General features: G+C 44.4%; 1 protein-coding gene across 4 annotated transcripts in view; it reads right to left on the bottom strand.

Moving 5' to 3' along the window:
- The window catches only part of LOC133114366 (TOM1-like protein 2), a 29,221-nt gene extending 10,575 nt beyond the window's left edge, over nucleotides 1-18,646 (bottom strand). For all 4 annotated transcript variants that reach the window (XM_061223675.1, XM_061223674.1, XM_061223672.1 and 1 more), the window contains exons 1-11: nucleotides 18,553-18,646; nucleotides 10,014-10,098; nucleotides 8,184-8,262; nucleotides 7,351-7,500; nucleotides 4,687-4,821; nucleotides 4,394-4,558; nucleotides 3,943-4,059; nucleotides 2,542-2,675; nucleotides 2,283-2,331; nucleotides 326-557; nucleotides 69-186 (exon numbers count right to left, since the gene is read on the bottom strand). In XM_061223675.1, coding sequence (XP_061079659.1) covers nucleotides 69-186; nucleotides 326-557; nucleotides 2,283-2,331; nucleotides 2,542-2,675; nucleotides 3,943-4,059; nucleotides 4,394-4,558; nucleotides 4,687-4,821; nucleotides 7,351-7,500; nucleotides 8,184-8,262; nucleotides 10,014-10,098; nucleotides 18,553-18,604 — 1,316 coding nt within the window. In that variant the 5' untranslated portion in view covers nucleotides 18,605-18,646. The remainder of the gene's footprint in view (nucleotides 1-68; nucleotides 187-325; nucleotides 558-2,282; nucleotides 2,332-2,541; nucleotides 2,676-3,942; nucleotides 4,060-4,393; nucleotides 4,559-4,686; nucleotides 4,822-7,350; nucleotides 7,501-8,183; nucleotides 8,263-10,013; nucleotides 10,099-18,552) is intronic.
- Between the last annotated feature and the right edge of the window lies 1 nt (nucleotide 18,647).

Raw genomic sequence — 18,647 nt, 5'->3', positions numbered from 1 at the left:
TAGTGTCCAGCAGGGAGGGATGTCTACTTGGTCTCTCCCCCCTCCCCTGCTCACACTCTCATTCTTACTTCTTTCGCTGGTCGGCCAGAGAGCTGTTCCTGGTCTGAGCGAACATGTCGAAGTCATCAGGCGGGTTACAGTTGGGCAGGGAGCTCAGGGTGCCAGTCACGCTTTCTCCACCCACATCTGCAGACCAACCAATCAGAGATTAGCTTACTCCCAGGGCCTTGCTTCTTTCCACACATACCATCAGCCTCTTACAGAAAGACACAGATGATAGGGTGAGGTTAAATAGGCATGGCCTATGTAGGAAGGCCGGTCTTACCGAGTCCAGCCAGCTGTGTGGAGAGGGAGGCAGGCGTGGCCAAGGGGGCAGGGGTAGGGGCCGGGGCCGGGGCGGGGGCTGGGGCTGGGGCGGGGGCTGGGGCAGGGTCGGGGGCAGCCGGGAGCGCGGTGCTGACCGGGGCGCTGACCGTGGCATTGACCATGGGGCTGACCACCGCGGGTGACCCGGGGCCCAGGTCGATCAGGTTATCCTCCGTCGCCTCACTCAGCATCTGCGGTCACATAGCACCAAGACACAGAGACTTACCAGAGCCCCTCACCAACATGGCCGCCGGCGTTAGCATCCCACAAGCAGGGCTCGGCTATAGTACCTCCCAGGCTGGGCACCTGAGGTGCAGTAAACATCTAGCTATCTGCCATAGAAACATATTCTACAAATAGAGAGGAATCCTGGTACAATGAGCCTGGAATGCTAAAGCACACTGCACTACAGGCAAGAATCCAGCGTTGAGTGTTATTTCAGTATGTTCTGATATTTAAGTGGTCACTTCATGTGCCCCCTGCTGCCATTCGACATAAACCATACAGAATTCCTGGTTCATCACAGCAAGGTAGTTTGACACTTTTCTTCAGTGGACATTTTTCAGCCAACATTTCCCTTGTCGAGTAAGCCAACGCTTGACTTCTAAAAGTTGAGAACACTTCAAAGGGAGAAGTCTTCACCAGAAGGGCAGTTTACTTTCAATACAGTAAATTCAGGAAATAAAGTGAAATTCCACTGAAATTTTTTTTTATTTTTTATAAATATGTACGGGTGCAACTTGGTGGTGAACTTATCACATAGGGCGCAAAACCTTTTACTACAAACTAACATAGTTTCTACCACACGGAAAAGGAGGAGAAAATTAGGCACATTGGTCTACACTCTACTGGGGTCAGAACTCGGGACACAGAGTGAGCTTTCTAAAGCAAGGGCCCCAACCCTGGTCCTGGAGTACCACAGGGTTTACTAAGGTTTGTCCTTCACCTTAAACTCAGCAACTGGTTCAGATCCAAGAAACCAGGTGAGGCCACTTATCTGTGTCATCAACTGCTTTTATTGGTCAATTCACTGCAGAGCTGTGATGATAACCAGCATACGCTGTGGATCTCCAAGACCAGGGTTGGGGACCCAAGTTCTAAAGAGACTTAGGCAGATGGGAGGGAAGGGGATATCAGGGATTTTGGGTCACATATTGTGATACATATTTTCAAAATCTGGTCTCGTTGTCGTGTGATTACACCATTCACCATCTACTGAGGCATTTCAGGGCATTGGGGGTAATGATAGGGAGGCCAGACAACAGTGAGGTACTGTTGCGTTCCTGAGGGTATTCACAGGATTTCAGAACACAAACACATCCAGTTATTCATACTTGCCTGGATCAGCTAGCAAAATCAAAAAGAAAAAAAAAACACAAATGAAATTCACAGTAAAGAGAGAGCATGTGTATTCCCACTCGATGAGTTTTGCCTTTGAATTACACACTTTGCACCATTAAATTTGTGCAACCATAGAAACTGCACATACTTCACCAATATGTGATCAGGTGTAAAGTGCTACTGTACTAAATTTAGTAAGAGATAACATTACCGAACAGTATCAGGTTGTTCGTATTAAAGCGAGAGAGCAGAATTTGACAAAGCAGCAAAAAATATACAAAACCAGTATTAAGGTATTTCGAACATTAACAGGGATGCCATTATCAACTGAACAAAAAACTGAGAAATAAAGTTTTATTTTGTACAAATTAAAATGACCCGCAATAAATATTACGAAGACACCGCCCCCTCCCCCCAAACAGTGTAACATGACAGAATCATAGATTTAACCTGCACGCACTCATGTATTGGGCTCAGATGTAGCCAAAGGAGGTGGCCAAAAGTAAACGACTTTAGGCCCTGATTTACAGACAGGCAGCAGAGAGGACACCTCATGCCGTGGTCGGGTAACTTACCCCATTATTGGCGCTCTGAGCCGCCCTCCCGGAACGGTATCGCTCATACCTGCCAAGAGAAACACGACGCACCTGTTCACAAACCCACCTAACATACCAGCCCTTTCATAACAACAATGCACTCATGTCTTTACGAATCCAGAAAGTGCTTGAACTTCTGTCCAGCTGCCAAATACAGCCTGTTATCAGTTTGTGGAATCTCCATGTTCATTACATACCCAATATTTAATAATGCGCTCACAGGGAAGGCGTGCGCTACCTCTCGTATCGCAGGAAGATGTTGTTGAGGTCGTCGTTGACGTGCAGCAGCTCCTCGGTGACTTCCTCGTTGGAGACGCGGGAGATCAGCTCCACGATGCGCTGCTGCATGGCCCGGCAGGTCCGGTTCAGCTCCTGGAACAGAACCGCCACAACCATAACCATGTAGCAACTACAAACCCATCACCAGCAGAAACGAGGGAACCTACGGTAAACTCAACACCATAAACTTATAACCATCCACCACCAACAAACTCATCACCACCAGAAACAAGGGAACCTACTGTAAACTCAACACTGTAAGCTCATAACCATGTAGCAACTACAAACCCATCACCACCAGTAACGAGGGAACCTACGGTAAACTCAACACCATAAACTTATAACCATCCACCACCAACAAACTCATCACCACCAGAAACAAGGGAACCTACTGTAAACTCAACACTGTAAGCTCATAACCATGTAGCAACTACAAACCTATCACCACCAGTAACGAGGGAACCTACGGTAAACTCAACACCATAAACTTATAACCATCTACCAACTACAAACTCATCACCACCAGTAACGAGGGAACCTACGGTAAACTCAACACCATAAACTTATAACCATCTACCAACTACAAACTCATCACCCCCAGAAACAAGGGAACCTACTGAAAACTCAACACCATATACTTATAACCATCTACCATGTACAGACTCATGACCACCAGAAACAAGGGAACCTACTATAAACTCAACACTGTAAGCTCATAACCATGTAGCAACTACAAACTCATCACCACCAGAAACAAGTTAACCTTCTATAAACTGAACAGTGCAAGCTTATGCAGAAGGTGTTCAGCTTTCCCTCTCCTTGCCTCCATCTCTCACACAGAACACAGGCATCTTGGCTTGCCTGAAGATTTCCGTAAATCTTACTTGATCCTGACCCAGCAAAAAGGTCTAGAAAATCGGCTCCTAATCCTGCTTACACATGACACTGACACAATGAATTGCCTGAAAACCGGGTGTGCGAATGTACCATTCCTGCTCCAAAAAGATGCACTAAACCTTGTATTACAGTGCCCCCTAATGGCACTTATTAGGTTCAACACCCTGGACCTGCAAATCAGCCTCCATTACCAAAAGAGGCATTACCATCCTATGGCCAACAGCCAAAAAGCAAAAATTATTTGTATTGTATGTCTGCTTACATTGTATGTTCAAGTTTCAAGAGACTTGGCTTTATGATATGATATAAATACAGACAAGCAACAGGATATCCCACCCGCATTAGCTCAGAACAGCAGCAAAGAAATCAACAGTAACCGAACGGGTGCTTGGGTCATGGGATGGGAGTGGTGGGCAAGGGGGTTGGAGAGGGACTTGGGGAGAGGGGTGCAGGAGGGTGGCACCTGCAGAAGCTCCAGGTCAGACGGTTCCTCCTGTCCCGGGACCATCTCCGTCAGCATCTCTGACATCACCTTGGTGTTCCCGCGCACGACGTCCAGCTCGCTGCGCAAACGGGCGACCTGCACGGACACAAATGCGCCTGTAAACACAGACCCCATGGGGGACGAACGCAACGCTAAAACTCAGGGGGAACGTAAGTCAGGCGGTGCTAAAACGTTTTCCAAACAAAACCATTTACCCAGCACTCTGCTCAGGGCTGGCCACGGTGCATGTTTTCTGGGGCTAAACAAACACTTTATTTGGGTTTTATTCTAAAACAAAAGATAAACAAGCTCTCGAAGCCAATCTACTTATGTTTGGCAATACTCACCCGCCGACAGTTGGCAGTAGTGGTAGCCATCTGTATGGGGTTGGCAGTTCCACCCGTTTGGAGATGGCGGTAGAGGTACTGACCTGTTCAGCGTTGGCGGTGATGGCGCCTGAGACTTGGAGGGGCGGGATCTGAGGCGGGGCATAGGCGGAAGGCTGTGGGGGGGCAGCGACGGGGGTGGGGGCTTGGGGTGGCGGGGGGGAAGCCGTCTTGTACTTATGGGTGGCAGGGTCCACCTCAGGAACACCCTGAGAAGCACAGAAGAACCTTACGTTACCGCCGTGTGTGTGTGTGTGTGTGTGTGTGTGATAGAGAGGAACAGGGGAAAAGTATGCAGTCAAGGGTGTACATGTTTCCAGAATACAGAGAGTCTTACCCTCTGTGGGGTGTGTATGGGAGACAGGGCGTCCAGGTCAGCCATGGGGAACTCAATGCCCTTCCTCTTGAGGTCTTCATAAATATGGACCACGCCAGTCAGGTCAGGACTGCTCCTGAAGGCATCTGCCCAGGCCTGAGAGACCAGGTAAAGAAGCCGTTATTTCATCCATTCATTCACTCATTAATGAAAAAATGCTTCATTCAATCCACTCCACAGAGACCAGCACAGGGTACATGCATTCACTTTTGAAGCCACTATCTTGATATCATTTAAAGCTGTTCAAAACCAGATTCTGTATCAATACATGTTAATACATGCAACTTATTAGTCTGGTTGTTCTAATTGTGATTTAAATCATTTATTGTGTTCAGTGTACCTGTGAAGTTCTTTTAAAATTTTTTAAAGATTTAACATTTTCAACGGTTCCCGATTGCGTCTACGTAAATGCATGAGAAACGCTGTATAATTACATAAGGAATGTCATTATTTACTTTCTTTACGTTAGCAGTTGCACATTCGCTCAAGTAATTCAGTAACCTCATTTTAAGTACCTTTCCCCAAAGTTTACACATTTCACACACCCCACTGAAAAGCAACAGTTCTTGTGCCAATTTGCCAATTCCCAAACAGGACAAATAAAGCTATAAGAACAAAGGCACCTGGTCAAGAAGGACCAAACCCCTCCTGATAAAGTGATTCATGAGTCAGGTTCTTATTCCAGTTCTCCAGTTCTAACTCTTCTAGCTGGAAGGTACAGTAAGGGAAAGAGGCAACGCTCTCAAAAATAACACCTCAGCAAGACGACGACCTTGTTTCTCATCTTGATCAAAAATATTAAATCCAGCCGTGATTATCAAGCTAAAGGCATTTCAGTAGCGTCACAATGGTCCGGAACAACGTCCCTGTCTGTCCCAGATCAACACACCCATGGCGGGGGATCAAAACTCTTACCTCCTCAGCTAATGTGGCCCCCCTATTATATTATTGCTATTGCCATTATTAATATCGTTATCAATATATCACCCTTCAAACAAAAAATGCTGCCCAAAGTACCTTATTGAAAAGTGATTAAAAATATTAAAGAGCCAGAAATCAGAAAGCATACAGTGAATGCCCAACATAAAAAACTGATAAAAAGCCCTCTATGCTTATTAAATAATGGAATAACTTGGCAGTGTGTGGTAAGTAAACGCATTTAAAGCATTTTCCCCCCATGAGTTTTCAAGTCTCAGAAAAATCTCTGAATACTCCACTGCACAGAGACAGACACACAGTCAGTTGTGCCTGATACCTAAGGCGCTTCAGTTAGCCTCATGGCAAGTACAGGACATTACAAAGGCCCTCAAGCCAGGATAGTACAAGCAGTAACACTTCATGGGAATGCCGTAAGGCCTACATAACAGGCTCATAAGCATGACATGACACCTGTCATAACCAGTCATTACAATATATTACAGCTTAGAAATTCTAAATAGTTGATTCAAAATTAGCATTGCATATACTGTGCCAGTATTATGACACTGGTAATGACTCATGAGATGTATTACACTATCATGTTATGACAGGTCACACTAGGTCATACGGCACACAGCTTAAGTAAGGTGTTACTCGATAAGCAACCTGCATGCCTAAACACATTTGTCATGTTTCACATTTACATATTAAAGCAGTCAGCCTGTTTTCACGACAGGCTTCCGGATTCTCACATATGGCCCTTACATGTGTGTATAAGCGTGATTTGTATAATGAGGCTTTGTTTCATTTCAGGGATACTGAACTCTCTATTACAACATGGAATTAGGTATTTTGAAGTTGTCAGGATGACATTACAGATGAAAACCTAAAAACGTAATTGATAAATATTCACCCTTTAAAGAGATTCACCTAGTTTGATTTCAAGTCTACCCGTGTTCAACTGCATGACTGCAGATTGCTGTGAGGTTGCTTTTCAGCGGGATGGAGTTGCCCTTCTTACAACACCGATAGACATAAATATAGGCAAATCCTTGAGGAGAACTGTGAAAGATTTGCATTTACTGTAGGGTGAAGATACATGTTCCAACAGGACAATCACCCAGAGCATTAACTGCAAAGTATTGGCTTAAAAATAGCAATCCAAATCCCAGACTTACATCCCACTGAAAATCTGTGGTATGACCTGAAACGACACTCTCTCTCGTCTAAATTGGCAGCAAATTTGCATGTAGGATTGGAAAAATATGGCACAGTCTAAACGTGAAAAGGTCATCCACACATACTGGAGAAGACTCAGAGCTGTAATTGCTTTCAAAGGAATAAGTAATAATGTATAGACTCTGGGGAGTGAATACTTTTGTCCATGAGAATTCTTTTTTTTTTTTAAATAAGTTGCTGAACAAATAGAACAAATAAATGCATTGAATTTATTGTGTTGGTGAAGGGGAAATATAATTCCAATGCATTAAAATATCAAGGTGTAACAGGACGAAATGTAAACAGGTTTGGGGCGGGGTTCTTTCTGAAGGCCCTGAAAAATAGCACCGTAAATCATAAATATTGTGAAGCTGGAACATTTCATTCTTTAAAATGTTTTTATGAGAATGTCCTTCTCACACACAGAACAGGCCAGACGCCAGCCCATGAGAACTGTAGATAGACGCGTGAGCAGCAGCACAGCCCTACCTGAACCAGGGCCAGCACTTTGTCCTGCACGATGGTGGGGGGGTTGCTCTTGGGGGAGATGATCTTCACCAGGACGCCGTCGATGAAGTCTCGGTTAGCCACCAGCACGTGGAAGCGGTGTCCGCAGTTCTTCACACACGTCTCCAGCACCTGGGAGGTTTACGGCTGGTTATGTACAGAAGACGCCCTTGCCGTGCTTTCATGATAATAAAGGAAATGCTTAAAAGGCGGTGCCCTAATCAAGTCGGTGTCAGTTGCATACCGTGTGTAAGAAAAGGTGGTTGTCAAGTGGTTGTAAAAGCTCTGGACAGACACAGTGAAGAGGTCAAGAATGGGACAAAACCGTCTGCGACTGATTTATACGCACTCATTATTCTCCTTGCACTCTTGCAATATGGGAAAAGACTGAGTCTGATTTACAGGAGGGCAGGTTTTAGGAGCAATGGAGCTGCTAATGAAACCTCTCCTCGTCGTGAAGCTGTCAGTCAAAGCGATAGGATGTGTGCGGTCGGCCAGCACGCTTACGATAACAACTGCAGAATTTTTACCTATTTTAATCACGACTGTTCTAACAACATCATCATGTAACAAGCATTTTCAAGGAGAAGCAGCATTCGCATGATTTATACCGCATATGCAGTAGCTACCTTCCCACCACACACATATGCACATTTCAGATGAATTTTTCAAAGAGTGAATAAAAAATATTTTTTGTATACACAATCACGTCACAGTATGAAATGCTTCTGCAGTGTAATATAACGGCAGAACCAATGTGGCCAATGAGGATCTGCCGTGGAAATCACATGCCTCTGGCCCCTCCCAGCTCTCACCGTCAGCGCCAGCATCACCTCCCTGAAGTTCCTGTTCCCGTTCAGCCTCTTCTTCAACGCCCTGATGGCATCCTTCGGTCTGCCCAGAGAGAGGGGGAACAGAATGACTCTTTTCACAGCTCGGGGGCCTCCTACCTCCCTTTCTTCTTTCACTGGCACTGTTTAAATGAGCGGTCTTAATCTGAGCCGAGTTTGTGTTGTATTTATAATCAGCTAACCTGCAAAGTGTAGCCCTTTCTGTTATATCTTATTATGTTGTAATAGCACTGCTTAGCCTGCAGGTGTCAGGGTAGGCAGGGGGAATCAGGGTAAGCATAATGCTAATACCCTCTTGTTTTTGTTCACCATCAACTCCCAAATCACAATGAATTTTCTGACCACACAAAAACAATATTAGCTTTGGTTCTGCAATTTCAGTAAGGGGTAATAGTTATAAATCGTTTCATAAGTTACAAAAAGGATAAGCAGGGAATAAAACATATTTCTTTCCCAGTTAGCTTTCTGAAAGATGTGGTTACACAGCATAATGGCTAATAATGGCCTAACAACCACTAGCAAAAAATTCTGCCTAAAAGTGTTGGCAAAAATGAAAACATTCTTATGTTAGTGTCATAAATAATGCAGCTCATGTGTGTCGATTACAGAGAAACCAGAAACTACTGAACAAGAAAAATGCTTATAGGATACACTCTGCAAAGAGCAAGTTCACAACAGGTTAGAGAAGCTTCTAACCACATACCCCGTATTAAAGTATGTTGTGAGGAACACTGAAACAGAGCATCAGACTGTGCACACACAAGCAGCTCAACGTGAACCATTCCAGCAATGTTAATGAATAACATCATCTGGCAGTGTGTCCAGAAACACAAATATGTTTTATTGTGCATGAGAAGGCACCATTGTTTTCCTTTCACTATCCTGCGTCATCGGAACCTTGCTCCTAACTTGTAGATTTTTGTGTTAACGTTTTACAGGGAGAGGTGAATTTCTAGATTTTTATCAATGGAAATCTTGGTCACAGTTATGCATCAGTGTGACGCCCTCGCATAACCTTCTATGTGAAATGCGGTGGTAAACAGAGATCAACTCAAATAGCCTTGAATCGCCACTTGCACAATCAGCCAAGTGGCCTGGCTAGTATGGAATTAACGTTACGCCATAGCAACAAGAAAGCGTTCTTGCTGAACCGTGCAACAGTACCATTCTAAAATACTACAACCCAGTAAGCACACATACATTGCCCCAACGTCTGCACGATGTAATCAAATCCATAGGGACAACGTTGTATTTAGAGCACTTGGTCTACGTCGCCAAGAAATCACTGACAAATGCATCGAACACCAATATCCCAGCAATGTAAAGCCAGCAAGCAGCTACTGTAAATGTTCCACATACCAGCGGGCAAACAATGTAAATACAATGAATTTGTAATACAATGAATTTGTATTTACCATTTTATGAATTTGTATTTAGCCCATGAATTTGACTACATCATGCAGACGTTGCAGTGATGGAAGTGTGCTTCCTGGGAAATGTATATTTCAGCTGGCATCTCGGGCCAACAGAGCCGGCCTCGTCTACGTGCTCTGAACCCATGCCTGATTAACACAGAGCGTCAGGCCACATCCCCAGAGCTTGCCAATGGACGAACTGGCGCCCAGGAGCGCAGCCTGTAACAGCCCTGCTTTGTGTGGTGGAGCTGTGGTTCTAATGAGCTGCTCTCAGCACAGATTAGCCAGATTCCCTTAGTGTGAGCGCGTTCTGGAGGGACTGAGTCACGGCCCAACCGCACCCCGGCCTCTCCTCACGCCCTCGGCCCCGTTCACTCACCCTTCCTCTGTCTCATTGATGATGTCACAGATCTCCATGTTCAGGGTCCAATCCTCGCTCTGAAGAGAGCCATCTGTGGCCTTCTCTGGAGGAGAGACAAACACACCCAAACTTACCACATTAGTACCAATTAGCCTGACACAGCTCCCAAATTAGCCTAGCACAGCTCCTTACCTATTTAGCCCAGCATAGCTCCTTACCAAATTAACCTAGCACTGCTCCTTACCAAATTAGCCTAGCACAGCTCCTAACCAAATTAGCCTAGCACAGCTCCTTACCAAATTAGCCTAGCACAGCTCCTTACCAAATTAGTCTAGCACAGCTCCTTACCAAATTAGCCTAGCACAGCTCCTTACCAAATTAGCCTAGCACAGCTCCTTACCACATTAGTCTAGCACAGCTGCTTAAATTAGCCTAGCTCCATATCCAGAGTGACTAGAGCAGCTTGATTATTTTTAACAAAATGCCCATGTATAAAGGATGGAATCAAGACCACAATGGCAGTACAATAGGGGCGACATGGCTCAGGCAGTAAGAGCAGTCGTCTGGCAGTCGGAGGGTTGCCAGTTTGATCCCCCGCCCGGGCTGTGTCGAGGTGTCCCTGAGCAAGACACCTAACCCCCAAATGCTCCTGACGAGCTGGTCGGCGCCTTGCATGGCAGCCAATCACCGTCGGTGTGTGAGTGTGTGTATGAATGGTTGACTGAGAAGCATCAATTGTACAGCGCTTTGGATAAAGGCGCTATATAAATGCCAACCATTTACCATTTACATATTCTTCGACCAGTCTGGTATGTTATTCACTCAATATCATGTAGACAGACAGATGAGAGAAATGGATAGATCTCACCACGCAGGAAGGATTCATATAGCTTGCGTGTGTGTTTCTGCAGTACACAAGCACGCAAAATATCATTACAATCACACGGCTTTCTTGGAAGTGCATTACTATGCTCTCTGTAGTAAACTGCAGAACACACCCCTGCATTCCAGAGCTGTCATCTGTTCATTCTCATTTCTCTAGTGATTCCCATTACTTCCTCCTCAGACCATACCCTCTTACAGGATGCCTTACACAATCAGGACCTTACACAACCCCCATGCAGCTCTGCCAAACACACATTTCGCTGGAGCACAGAGGGACAGACCAGCAGCTGGGTCCCATGTAATTCCAACCCAGGGATATGAAACTCCAGTCCTGTAGGCCTGCAGGGTCTGTAGGTGTTTGGTACACCTTGTTTCCGAGGCCTGAACAGGCTTCTAGTTTAAAGGAAACCACAGAAAGTAACAGGCACTGTGGCCCTCCAGGACAGAAATCAAATTACAGGCACTACGGTCCTCCAGGACAGAAGGTAAACTTGGCAGCACTGTGGACCTCCAGGACTGGAGTTAAACCTGGAGACACTGTGGTCCTCCAGGACTGGAGTTAAACCAGAATCACCAGGCTATGTTGAAGAGCCAGAGGACACTATCTGTGGCGTGTCAAATCACATCCTAACAAAACTCCTCCCCTCCCCTCCCCCCAAACAAGTGGCCGTGGACAAGGAGTCTATTTCAAAACCATCAAACCGACGGGACTGACATCACTAAGCCCCAGCCCTTGTGCGGCTTTGTGGAGGCTGTGATGTCTCGGTGAATTAATACGATGTACAGTGGTTCTCCAAACTGTACTGTACTTCCTGTGAATCTGGCTATACCAATTTACTCAATTTCTGTACATGATGCTTAGGTAACTGTCCTAACATGGCCATCTTTGCTACACTGAGCACTGAATCAGTGCTGAGATAGGAACTACCCTCATTTAAAAGCCAGTCCAGCCTCATTCTGCCAGCCTTACAGACACACTAAACTATGAAAAGTATGCAGGATTACAGGAAGGAGAGATTGTCTTTATACTGTACATCAATGTACTTTGTGTGATACACAACACTTATTGTTGATGCAATGATTGGGCGACTGACTTTTTGGGTCCCCTTCTGACTTTTAATTTGTCAGTCTTTGTACATATATTATCTCAATTTTGAGCATGGCTGCCCCCATGTGTTGTGAAGTCCAACACGAAGCTCATAAGCAAGGCACTACTACCTGGCTTCAACAAGCCTGTTTATAATGTAAGGCCTGAATTATAAGGGTCTGGCCAAAGACAGGCAGAAACTTATCTGTCTTATTCTACTAATAAGTCTAAGTACTTTTTGTCCCAGACCCTATTCCCAACCCTAGCCTTAGAAATTTTCTGAGACCAACAATGTTTGATTACATACAACAACACGGACTAAATTCTAAAAGAAACCTGCCATGACAACCTTAACTCATTTTACGACCATTGCCACCATGAGAGTTGACTCTTCTCAGTGCAGGCGGACTCATCCGAACGCGAGATGGACACTCAGTCACAGTCGCTCGGATGAAGCGGACTTTGCAGGAGGATCTTTCTCCGGGGTTCTCCTCAAACAGGGCAGCATTCAGCCAGAACAGCCTTGAAACCTGTTGCTGCATTATTCATACAGCCTGCCTCCTCTCTACCTCTCGTTCTGATTATGGTGACCTTCAGTCACCGGCTCCAGGGCCCGCTCCTACCTCTCCTCCCCCGTGAGGAAACACAATACCGTTCACATCAATAAAACAGCAGTGCATCCTACCAGAGCTCCATATCGCCTTTCCTCCTCAAGTCTCCGGTGCGCTGCACTTTATTTTATACCCAATTTCCATGTGGGAGGAGAAGGTCGGAGGACTTCCATCATGGAGTAATGAATAACAACTTTTTTTGTCCTGGTCCCAAAATATCTCTCAAATAAACCCATCAACACACACACACAGGGGTTTTTCCACACTGCATGTTTTCAGCTTAGCCCTGGGCTAAAGAGGCTCTAAGCTCAGGGCTGTGTGAGGATTCAAACTTGAGAACATATTCTGTAGTGAGATAACTCCAACCTTAGCACTGGGCTGAGCTGACTTTTCAACTTTTAACCCTAGAAATCACCCAAAACATGCGGCCAAAATAGCCACGGTGAAACAAGGTCAGGGTCACCTGCAGGGTAGTTGTGGAATGTTTGTCCAATCACACTGACTGAACATAAGCATTGGTTGCATGTTCCATGAGTCCAAGGGCCCTTAAATCAGGACATCGAAGTACAAATATTTAGCTAAGGTCTAAAGCTTAGCCCAGCATTTAAAAGATTTGTGTGTGAAAAGGGGTTAAGCTAGCTCTGGGCTAGTATTAGCCAAACCCCGAATTTAGCTCTGGTTCCTCCTGTTCACAATTAATTTCCTCAAAGATGAGAGGGTCTTGTTCTAAAGATAGAGGCATCTGACACAAGGCACCACAGCACTTACGTAATGGAAGAGATTATATCCATATTCAAACCTTTTATGTTGGTTATTTTAAGATTCATTTTTTAACCATTTGTCTTCTTCTTCTTTTTTTGCCAGGACATGTTTTTTTAATCAAGGAATTCCATGAAAGCTCATCCATCATACCGCCTAAAATTGTTTCTTTCGTTTTTTTCTAGCATGTGTAAAAACACTACACTGACCATGTTAACATAACATACTATCGACCTATGGCAATGCTGCAGGTACCGCTGACCCACAGCTAAGGAGAGGGGAACAATGGCTACCAGGTCCCTCAGGCATGGTGGACCCTCCAGCAGTTAGTGCTGAGTGCCTGGTTGGCTGTACTCAGCAGCTACTTCCAGAGGGATTTCCCCAGTAATCCCTGTAAGTGGATTTAACAAGAAAGAGGGAGAGAGGGCCCATTCATCCAGGTGCTTGTCATGCAGGTTTGCTCCGCTGCGGCACTGAGAACACCTCAGAACCTACAGGCCTATGCGGCAGGAGAGACACCGGCACGTGCTGTGCTCGCCCATCAGTAGGACCCCCCAGTCCCAACCCACAGACCCCCCATACTCTTCCAGAGCAGCCTCGCCCAAACCCTGCTAATCTGAGCACCTCACACAGCATGAGGCTAAAAATAAAGGGTCTTCTTCTTTATCCTATGAATGACACGGAGGAGTGGGAACAGTGTCAGATGCAGGCCTTTTCAAGGGCTACCTATTCACAAAGATGTTTTTTAGAATGCGCTCACACGCTTCGACTCAGATGTCGTCGTTCTGAGGCAATTTTTTAAAACATATTTACCATTTTCTGTCCCTTGAACAGGGTTTTAGAAATGGCAGTGCTGAGCACTCAACTTTAAGCTGTGACAGAGGCTTGCCAAATAATTCACCAAGAAGCGAGGTTTGGGCGAGAAGCACAGTGTGCATCGTAAGATTTGGATTCTTTTACTAATAATTTTTTAATTAATAATAGCAACACACTTCAAATGCCCGAGGCTTTCAAATATCAGGTGCAGCAGATGCAGAGCCATGACACAAACACATTTTTACTATTAACAATAACACTGAACTGTAGTGTGTTCACGTCACGCCTGCAGTACATCTTACTAAAAATACAGGCCTACGAGACCAAAAATGTTGAACAGTGAGATTATGAAAACCTTATGAACTGACCAATGAGCACAGAAGATTGAGATTAATGGGAAGTAATGGTCGGGGAGAAAAAGATAAGGATCCAGCGTAGCTCATCTAGCAATGCTTCACCTCAGCTGCTTACACACCCTGGGAGGCCGGCAAGTGTCACATTTCAAACAAAGAAAGAGAAGAAGGGGCAAAATCCGAGCACACTTCACAGTGAGGTAGGCCGCTTTCTTCTGGAGGTTACCTGTGCTTTTCATGACGCTCTGGATAGAAGGCCGAAGGACAAGGCCTGGCCATGTGAAGGCCAGTGCAGGATTACAGAGCTCCTGTTGGATCAGCTTGAAGGTCTGACAGCACCAGGCTCTACCCATAAGCTCCTTCCCACTCAACCTCCATCCCAGTGAGGCCACACCAGCAGCCCTTTAAGGCAGCTTCAGTGATCCATTCACTTTGAGCGCAAGCTTGAATGTGTGTGGGTGTGTGTGTGTTTGTGCATTTACTTTGCTGGTGTTAGAATAGATTCTCCAATTAAAATGAACGTTTTCTGATGCAACAGCCTTACAGTGCCTTTGTTGATATTATCTGCTTGCCTGGAAAAACATAATTAACAAAGTGGGCACAAGCTATTCAAAACAAATATATACACCCAGTGAGCTCTTTATTAGGTATTTATTAAACTTATTTTTTAGACTTATTGGTCTTCTGCTGCTGTAGCCTATCCACTTCAGAGGTTTGATGCATTGTGTGTTCAGAGATGCTCTTCTGCATACCACAATGTGAGGTTATTTGCGTTACTGTCACCTTCCTGTTAGATTTGACCAGACCAGCCATTCTCCACTGACCTCTCTCATTAACAAGGCGCATCGTTTTAAAAAGGATTGTTGCCTACAGAGCTGCTGCTCACTGGATGTTTTTAGTTTTTCGCACCATTCTCTCTCAACTCTAGAAACTGTTGTGCGTGAAAATTCCAGGATATCAGCAGTTTCAAAGAAACTCAAAACAGCCTGTCCGGCACCAACAATCATTCCATGGTCAAAGTCACGTAGATCACATTTCGTCCCCATTCTGACATTTGGTCTGAAAAACTGCTGAACCACTTGCCCATATCTGCACGCTAGTATGCATTTATTTGCTGCCACATGATTGGCTGATTAATTATTTGCATAAACAAGCTGATGTACAGGTCTACCTAATAAAGTGCTCAGTGAGTGTATTATGTAAATAAAAAGGCTAATCTACATATTTTCCAGACAGAATTTTCATGAGTTCTCCAACCATCAAAACAGAATGAAAAATATAACACGTAATTTATATTGTGACTCAAAAGTTAGGGGCCCATTTATGGTTATGATGAATAGAACCAATCAATTAATTTACCATTATTATAATTTGTTTGGTTCTATTAGCAGCTGGTTCTGTCTCCGTAGCAGTTGGATAGCTTAGCCTCTGTTCTGCCTCCTGTTTAATCACACAGCCGCACAGGGAAGGTCAGGATTGGGCAGCTTTACTCAGCCCTGATCCTATAGGGCAACCCTGCCTTCGGGCCTTCATTACAGCCAGGCACCTAACCACCTGAGCACACATTCCATTCTCCTGACTCAACCTCCCAAAAGGAAAAGAGACTGGAAGAGGCTAGTGCTGGGAGCTTTGACTCAGACCAACTCTCATTCATCGCAGCTATGAAACGACCAGGCGTGGCGGTAAAGCCGGCCTGACTCACCGACAAAAACATCCGCGGAATATCACACTCCACTGTTACAACATCCCACCACCACTGCCTGTAAGAGTACCTTTCGCCATTAATCCAAACTCTTGCACAAACTTGAGGTTATTTGTGTTACTGTCACCTTCCTGTCAGCTTCCTGCGCATTTGCCAGCCCTACCTGATAGCACGGCCTTCAGAACACAGCCCTGTTTAATCTTGTAAATAAAAGCCTGGGCAAAGATCTCTAATAAACAGTCAGGTGGCCAGCATCTCCTGAGATGAGGAAACCAACCAATCATGTGAGTACACAACTGTAAAAATGACAAATAGCAGAGCAACTGTCAAACCTCAAACAGGTTAATAGTATCAAAAACCCACCTTGAACTTAGGACACTAAACTTAGTAGGTTGTGGCAGGTCATTAACAGCACCTTATCTAAATCAAATTTATAAATCAACCTTCATAAATCAATTAGGTTTTGCACATAATGCAAAGACAGACTAGACAAACAGAGGTAAACAAAGAACAGGAGGAATATAGCAGAACTGTGCTGCATTCTGTGGGACAAATGAGAAGTGGTCTGTCCCATATTTGTGACACTTTCCACATTAAAAGAAAAACTGTGAATAAAGGACATTGTCCTGGAGACCACTGAGTGTTCATTTTTGACATAGTTGGAATGACGGAAGAATGGACTAAAAGTTCAGATTAACTAGAGATAATCATTCCCAGTCTAACCACTGGCCCAGAAGGACGACCATAAAGTGTTGGAGGACAGTGGGAGTTATTCATATCATATCATACTATACTTTTATACTTCCATACTATACTAGCAGTAAAGCGGTTACGTAGCCGTGCCTGTAAGAAGAAAAGCACAGGGATGGCTCACAGGTAGTCATTGCACACTACAGCAAGTAGTGTCTACAGCCAATGTACACCTCTTTAAATGACAAATGAGCACGAATGTAATCCAGGGATAAGGGCATCTACCAAGAAAACATGTAGAAATGCAATACTTTTTTCCTGGATAATTCTATTGGCCTGGCAAACTGAATGATAATATGTTCAGTATGGAGCATACGCAATATGCCTTGTTCAACACACACTGCTGCAAACTGAATGCCAGGCTTTGAAAAATAGTTGGCCTGTCTTGTCACTGAGTGCAAATGTTGATATTAATGGTTTTACACTAGAGTCAGAACTGAGGTCGGACAGCATATGTAAATTAACGTTGACAAATGCAATGCAGTTTGGCTACTTCAAGCAGGAAAGGCATTCATAAAATATTTAAATTGGGCAGGCAGGTGCACTGGCAACATTGAACAGCACGTACCTTGCATCATTTCAATAAAAATAATTACATGACGTCTTCAATTAATATAAGTTAGTCCGTCCTTCTCCTTCTGAGTTGAGTTATGATACAAAGTACAATGATGACCCGTTTATTACGAGAATATTAGCCATGCAGGAAGATACGAATCGAATCCAAATCGTTTTCCTTTACACGGCAGGTTGCTACCAAGTATCGTACAATCAAATGTACAGGAAGCAATGAAAAACAGGTAGCTAACGTTACTTAACGTAATTATCGCTAGATGCAGATAGCATTTGATGCATGACAGGACTGACATTCTGTAAAATAATTTAGTTAATATCAGAAGTGTCATGGAGGCAAGTAGACGTAGATCTACACATTAGCTACGGTGACATAAATTAGTATATTAGTATACTAATAAGTTTTTTTGTTCTGATTTAGCTATCTAGCGACGTCAGCTAGCTAGCTAACATTAGTAGCCAGATATGGTAAGATTATGTCGAGCTTTCCGAAGTGTCAATTTCGCTAAACATATAAATAAGGAAGCAGAAAAACATTTGATACTGTGATTACCATTCTTGAGGGGTCGTAGTTAACAGAAATACTGATGCTGTTAACGTTATTTCGTAGCCAACCGAAAGAATTGCTGGTTCCAGAAGTTGTTCGCTAGCGATGATGCTGGCGAGCTTGCTACTGTACTGTATATTTCCATCTGAAGCGACTTTCGAGCTAACGGCATTTAGCGAATCTGTACAAACAGCTAGCTACATACGCAAAATACGTGACTGGGTTGCATTAAATAACGTTAGGCAGATGATCGTTACACGTCAACACACAGCTGGAGCTCTCAGAGGCAGAATTGACAGCTAGCTTGCTGACTAATCTTACATTAGCTAGCGCGCTAGTTAGCTATGGGAACGGACGACAAACAATAATGTGTAACACAAACCATCGTCAATAGAATGTGTAAAACTTGGACAATATAATTCACTGTACAGTAGAAATCTAATAACGACATTGCGTACCGTACAGTTGGCTACCTACCTATGCATTGCCCCACTGGAGTGCTGTACGGGTTCCCCAGTAAAAACTCCATCTTGATGATGACAACAAACAACAATCCGCACTGTCACTGAACA

Source organism: Conger conger, chromosome 16 (genome assembly GCF_963514075.1).
Source record: "Conger conger chromosome 16, fConCon1.1, whole genome shotgun sequence".
NCBI lineage: Eukaryota > Metazoa > Chordata > Actinopteri > Anguilliformes > Congridae > Conger > Conger conger.
The sequence above is the reverse complement of the archived record's forward strand: the minus strand, read 5'-3'. Positions and strand labels throughout refer to the sequence as shown.